This window comes from Mus caroli, chromosome 12 (assembly GCF_900094665.2).
Source record: "Mus caroli chromosome 12, CAROLI_EIJ_v1.1, whole genome shotgun sequence".
NCBI classification, from domain to species: domain Eukaryota; kingdom Metazoa; phylum Chordata; class Mammalia; order Rodentia; family Muridae; genus Mus; species Mus caroli.
This window is the reverse complement of record NC_034581.1, coordinates 70,128,197-70,134,956: the sequence shown is the minus strand read 5'-3', so window position 1 is coordinate 70,134,956 and position 6,760 is coordinate 70,128,197. Positions and strand designations below refer to the sequence as shown.

Here is a 6,760-nt window from a genome sequence, read left to right as displayed (position 1 = left end):
AACAAACCAGAAACGCAAATGCATTGTTAGCACTTGTGGGTATGATACAGAGCTTTATAAATGTATATTCCTTAACTGGACAGAACATGACATGATAGAGAGGAAAAAGTCGGCTACAGGACGAAGCATTTTGAGTTTGAAAAAGAATATACATACATGTGTGTATGTATGTATACAGATATGTATACATATGTGTATATATATATATATATACTTGTGTATATACACATACATATGAAATATAATACTATAACTACATCAAAATGACTGGTTATTTTGGGTTTATGGATTATATGGATTATGAGTATTATTTCTCCTGTATTTCCCCTCCCAGGTACTTTGATCTTTGTAGTTAGTATTAAGGGTTTTTTTTTTCTTCTTCTTTAACTATTGTACGTAGCCTGCATTCAAATTGATTGATGGTCTAAGAATATTCTTTGAAAATGTACCATTTGGCCTAGGGTTCACCAATGATGCAAAAACATGTATGTATTTTAGTCCTCGTTCTAGATAGAGGTAAGTCTTCTATTTAAACTCAGACTCAAACTGTCAATTAAAATCTGTCGAGTTGGGGGCTGGGTATTTCGGAGTCCTGAAAGGGCGAATGCGGGTATTCTGAATGGGAGACTGCAGAATTGCCATCTGCATTAACTCCCGGAGCGCGGGCCCCCGCTGAGCCTGGCAGGGGCATCAGAGAGCTGATATATTCAGAACTGGCTTTTGGGGGGACCAGGTGAGAGTCCAACCGGTGGCCAGGCCTCCCATGAGTTGAGCGAAGGACAGCCACTGGGGGTTTTTCCGCCGGCTTCCATGGCCGCGTTTACACAGGGCGCAGGGGACCGTGGGTTCCGTGCGGAGTGGGGCTCTGCGGGCTGAACCGTGAGGCACCGGGACGGCCGCCCTGCAGCCTTCGGAATTCCCGGGTGAAGGCGTTCGCGGTCCACAGGGTCCCGCCTGGCGGAAGCTCCAGTCTCGGGCGCGCCCGCCGAGCTCTCCTCAGGCCTAGCAGACGCCGCAGTACCCCTACTTCAGGCGCCCTGGCGGAAACGGCGGCCCGGTCGCCCGAGCTCACGGTAGCATCCGGGTCCCCCGCGCCTCGCCCAATCGAGGGCCCTGTCCCTTCACACCCTCCTGTTTCCCCGCCCCCCCGCGCCGCCAATCCCCGACCAGCTCTCAGCCGAACGTGCTGGCCTGGGAGTGAAGGTGCGCGCCCGCCAATGAAGTCTCGCTTCCCGTTTGAAGTCTCCAGTGGGCGGGCGTCGGAGGCGGGCTCTGCTAGCCAGGAGGTTCGGTTGCGCCTGTGCCATGGACTCAGCCGCCCGGTGATATTGACAATAGGAGAGAGAAAGGGGCATTGACGGGGACCCTGCGCGGGTAGCGAACGGCGGCTCTGGCAGCGGCGGCTCAGGCGGCTCCAACTCTTCCTCCCGACTCCCGCGCTTGCTGCCGCTGCAAATCCAGGCTTCCTCCCTCCTCCCCCTCCCCGCGTCGCCGCCGCCGCCGCCACCGCCGCCGGGTCCGGTGCAACGAGCAGAGGCGCCGCCCGCCGGGAATGTGAACGAAGAGCCGCCGGCCGCGCCGCAACCGGGTCGGTGCCGATTTGATGGGACGGGCCCGCGGGGGAGGCTCGTGAGGCCGCCGCTGCCACTGCCGGAGCGCTGAGGTTCGGGGCCAGCCGAGAGGCCTAGAAACACTGCCGCTACCGCGGAACCGGAGGGACGTCGCCCCGGACGGCCGTAGTAGCCCGGGGCTCTCCGCCGCTGCCCGGACCTCCCCCCGTGCGTCCCGGGCCGCCGCCCGCCCCCGCCGCGGCCCCTAGCTCGCAGCCCACTCCGCGCAGCCACAGATCATCTTCCGATTTTTCCCCAGGAGCTTCAAGGTAACTTCAGCTTCGGGTCCCGCGGCTTGCACCATCCCGGGGAACCCGCGGAGCGGCGGGCTCGGGAAGGCCGGGCCCAGGCAGCTGAGGGGTGCGGTGGGGTGGGGGGAGCGGGAGCAAGCGCCCGGCCCACTTGTCTGATCTACCTGCAGAGGCTTTGGAGGCCAGCACCTCTCTTCTCCTCGGCCTCGCCGGCTCCTTTTCCTCCCTCTTTTGAGGCGTTTTCTTGTCCCCCCCCTCCCCGCCGGCGGGGGCGGGGGAGCAGGGAGGAAGATTCCGTGGCCGCGCAGCTTCTCCAGGGCTTGGGGTTTATGTGAACATACCTGCAGACAAACAGGCCACTTCCCTGTTTTCATACCTTCCCCTTGGAAAAGCCCCAGTAGTCTGCTCTTTAGAGAATGCTAACGCTTTGGGTGCAGTGGCCCAGGTGAAACCTGTTTCCCTGGGCTTTGCAGGGACCCCGCTGTTACCATCAGTTCTGCAATGCTTTCGAGTTGAGATCTTTGACATTTTATTGAGAGCTGCGCGCATAAGAGGCAAATGATGAAAAAGAAAGCTGCCTATAGATCATCGTTAGAGATGAGAGAAGAGAAATAGAGACAGAATGAGGGATGGGGGGAACGAGGCTTACAGAAATCTGTGTTGCTAGGGTTAGAATGAAATCTAAATAATTCCCAGATGAAATTGCAATATTCGTCCCTAAATTTACAGCATACCAGTGCGATGTGGAACTTCTTGCTGAGGTCTGACATTTTCGATAGTATTTATAATTTGATATTCCATTTTTTTATATGTCACATTATATTTCAAGCCAAATTAGAGTTAAAAGAAAATAATAACTTTCTAATGAAAGAACCAAGAAGTCCTCAAAATCCCAAATTAACCTTAGTATTGTCCTCCCCTCTCCAAAGTCTATGCTATTTTAGTTGAATCCAGGTAATGCAGATGACTGTTTAATCATAACACATTGGGAAGGCAACTATCTTACTCTTTGTGGAAGTTAAAAAAAAGCATTTGTCTTAGGTGTCGGTATGACACTTGAGGAACTGAGCCTGAGCACTGCATCATATGCATTCTGTCGATCTTGTCTGCCATCAATCTTGCATGGAGCCTCAGTAGCACCTGAATGGTACTGGCGTTGGCGTCTGTTTAGTTTGGTGAAGGAGTCTAAGCTCAATGCTTGGGACTTTTAGCATCTGTCCTTCCTTTGAATAATTTCAGAAGATTAAAAAATTGCAGAACAATATTCAGTCAGTTCTGTTGGTTTCATGGAGCACAATATTTGAACTTAAACTCAACTTCATCTTGGGAGGCTGTGAAGTTATGTTTTCAGTTCAACTTGGCGTTGGAGTTTATCTTAGTTTTGTTTATCAAACTTTAATAACTTAAGATGGCTTTATTTAAAAATTTTGAAATAGTTGTAATCGTGCCTTTTGTGTGTTCTCATTCAAGTAATCTAGCCTGTCCTCATGTGCAAGGTGGTGGCTTGTAACAGCAAGCACAGCACGGCACATTGCACCAAAAGTCCTGCTTAGAAGGTGCCAGTAGGATTACACTTAGAGTAATCGTGGTGCTGTCGGATACTGAGGTGGATACTGAGGTGGCTCGGCTCACTTTTTTTTACCTGAGGCAGGATCTCCTCCCACTGTGTGTCCCAGGGTTGGAGTCAAGCTGTTTAGGCTGGCCTTGAACTCCTAACCTTTCCTGCTTTTGAGTGCTGTTACCCGCTACTATACCTGGCTTCATTTGTTTAGATTCTTGAAGTACAAAAGGGTTTTAGCCCATTCATAATATTAAATATGTCAGGAAAATGTTTCTGTGGACGTTTTCCAGCTTCAGAATCGCTCCAAAATGACTTCAGGAATCCCAAGATGGGAAGAGCTGTGCAATTAAAATGGGCAGACAATATAGAGACTTGAGGTCCAGGCAGACGTTTTTTTTTTAATGATAATAATGGAGTGGTGATACAGTAGAGCTCTGATATTGTTTAATGGTAGCCACGTTATTTTTTCCCCCTTGACAAGATTTTTCTTTTTTGTTTTTTTGAAACAGGTTTGTGTGTGTGTGTGTGTGTGTAGCCCTGGCTGTCTTGGAACTCACTCTGTAGACCAGGCTGACCTCTGCCTGCCTCTGCCTCCCGAGTGCTGGGATTAAAGGCGTGTGCCACCACTGTCCGGCAGCAAGACTTCTCTTAATTGATTTTTTATTTTTTGGTACATATTCCCATTTCACGAATAGTGTATGTGGGACTTTTAAGATGTGTATAACTCACATGAATACTTTCACTGTGGGCTCATGTTCATGTCTCCTCTTTCTCTTCAGTAGGGATATGTCCTCAGCACCAACTACTCCTCCATCAGTGGATAAAGTAGACGGATTTTCTCGGAAGTCCGTCAGAAAAGCCAGACAGAAGAGGTCGCAAAGCTCCTCCCAGTTCAGGTCTCAAGGCAAGCCCATTGAGCTCACACCTCTGCCACTGCTGAAAGGTGAGACCCGTGAGTGGGTGCCACTGTCTTACCTTCCTCACCCACCAGTGTCTTCAGAGTGTCTCACGTCTCTGCACTTCTTTACGTGTTGTAGTGTGAAGGGGAGAGAGAGGTTTCAGACCCACACGTTCCTGGATGTGACCAGGTCTACCCAATCTCCTTAGTAAAGGGTTTATCTGAAGAGACTTATCATCCTATAGGTGAATTCTTGAATTAAGCTGGAAAACTAAATGGCAGAAATGTCTTTTTTTCCCCCTCCCAACATTGGTGTTTGTGTGTGTGTGTGTGTGTGTGTGTGTACTTGAACATTATGCACACGTGACAATCAGAGGACAGTTGGTAGGAGTTGGTTCTCTCCTTCCACCACGTGGGTTTCAGGAATAACTGAGCTGGTTCTGTTTGGCAGCAAGGGCCTTTATGTGCTGAACAGTCTCATTGACCCTATCTGGTTTGACATTCTTGATTTGCGTATTGATATGTATTAATTGCACTTTGGAAAGTAGACCCAGTAAAAAAGATACTAACTTGCATTAAAAGAAGTGGAGTTTGGAAATACTGAATTTTAAATTTTAAAGATTTAAGAAAGTAGAGCTTATAACTAATAACATGCACATATTTGTATTTTCACGTAGTACAAATATAAGTTTATAGTGACCATATTTGTGTGAGACTTTCATTTTTACAGTACATTTAGAGCAAGGGTTTTCCTTTTTTTGGACACAGTTTTATGTAGCCAAGGCTGCTGTGAACCTGTGGCTTTTGCCTTAAAACTGGCTTTGAGATGCTGCTCTTTTTGCCTTTACTTCCCAGGTGCTGGGATTAGAGGTATGCACTGCCAGGCCTGTCTAAAAGGGAGGTTTGGATGTGAACGCTAATTTTTTTTCTTTCTGAATTATACCTTTTATTTTTTAATTTTGTTACGTGGTTACTATGTCCATTTTAATTTTAATCTGTTTGCTTCATGTTGGTGAAAAGGAATTATTTGAAATGTATCATATCAATAGCTGGTATAGTGTAGAAACATCTTTTTGAAGTAGACTTTTTGTCTTAAGTATTTAAGGATAAGGAAGAAGGAGGCACGAACAATATAAAGGACTTTAATAGCTCAGAGGAAACAAGACAGCCTGGATAGTGCATACTGCCCCCCCACCCCTACCTTCCCCCCGTGCCCCTGACTTTTCCTCCCGATTTTTGAGACAGTCTTGAATGTAACGCTGGGTAGCCTGCACCTCACAGTATAGACCAGGTTGGCCTGAATTTGCAATGATCTTACTGCTCCTCTCTTGAATGCTGGGTTCACAGATGTGTGCCATCACACCTGGCCAAAGTGCATACTTCTTTCTGTAGAAGTGTGTGGACGCAGAAGGTAGAAGAACAGCTGATGTGATCATCATTTGTAGCTGAGGGTGTTTCAGGTGTCTGATTTTCCTATGGGAACACTTGCTTTGTCTTTTTCTTTTTTCTTGAGACAGAGTTTCTCTGTATTTATAACCCTATCTATTCTGATCATTCTGTAGACTAGGTTAGCCTCAAACTCACTCAGGTTCACCTGCCTCTGTCTCCCTAGTACTGGGATCAAAGGCATGTACCACTGGGAACACTCTTTCTTTCTTTCTTTCTTCCTTTCTTCCTTTCTTTCTTTCTTTTCATTCATTCATTTATTATACATAAGTACACTGTAGCTGTCTTCAGACACTCCAGAAGAGGGAGTCAGATCTCATTATGGGTGGTTGTAAGCCACCATGTGGTTGCTGAGATTTGAACATCGGACCTTCGGAAGAGCAGTTGGGTGCTCTTACCCACTGAGCCATCTCACCAGCCCCAACACTTTTTCTTAAGAGGGGAAATTCATAAATGAGATCCCAATGTTTGTACTTGAAAATGGTAGAAACTATATTAATGCTGATTTCTGGAAGGACGGTGTGTGGGGTTAGAAAGGTGCATAGTGGTAGGACTCTTGCCTAGTGCTCCTGAGACCTTGGGTTTGATCTGCAGCACCAAGAAAAGAAAGGGGAAAGGATGATCTGCTAGCCAAGTAGGAAAGAGGAGCTCTTGGTAAGTTCTGAGGGAGAGAACACTCCCTCCCTCCTTTCCTCCCTCTCTCTCTCCCTCTCTCCCTCCACCCCTCTCTCTCCAGGGTCTGACTGTAGCTGGTTCAAAACTCAGAGAGATTGCCTTTGCCTGTTTGCCTTCCAAGTATTTGTCTCCATACCTGGGTAGAAGACTTTTGATTTAAGATTTTGCTAGTTAAAAATAAGAGGGGCTAGAGAGATGGCTCAGTGATTAAGAACACTGACTGCTCTTCCAGAGGTCCTGAGTTCAATTCCCAGCAACCACATGGTGGCTCACAACCATCTGTAATGAGATCTGATGCGCTCTTCTGGTGTGTCTGAAG

At 47.8% G+C, this 6,760-nt stretch overlaps 1 protein-coding gene across 3 annotated transcripts in view; it reads left to right on the top strand.

The window, feature by feature from the left end:
- Positions 1 to 1,278: 1,278 nt before the first annotated feature.
- Ppp2r5e (protein phosphatase 2 regulatory subunit B'epsilon) overlaps positions 1,279 to 6,760 on the top strand; it is a 149,293-nt gene continuing 143,811 nt past the window's right edge. For 2 of the 3 annotated variants that reach the window (XM_021178529.2, XM_021178526.2), the window contains exons 1-2: positions 1,279 to 1,879; positions 4,202 to 4,365. In XM_021178529.2, coding sequence (XP_021034188.1) covers positions 4,209 to 4,365 — 157 coding nt within the window. In that variant the 5' untranslated portion in view covers positions 1,279 to 1,879; positions 4,202 to 4,208. The remainder of the gene's footprint in view (positions 1,880 to 4,201; positions 4,366 to 6,760) is intronic. The other variant, XM_021178527.2, reaches the window with a different exon arrangement.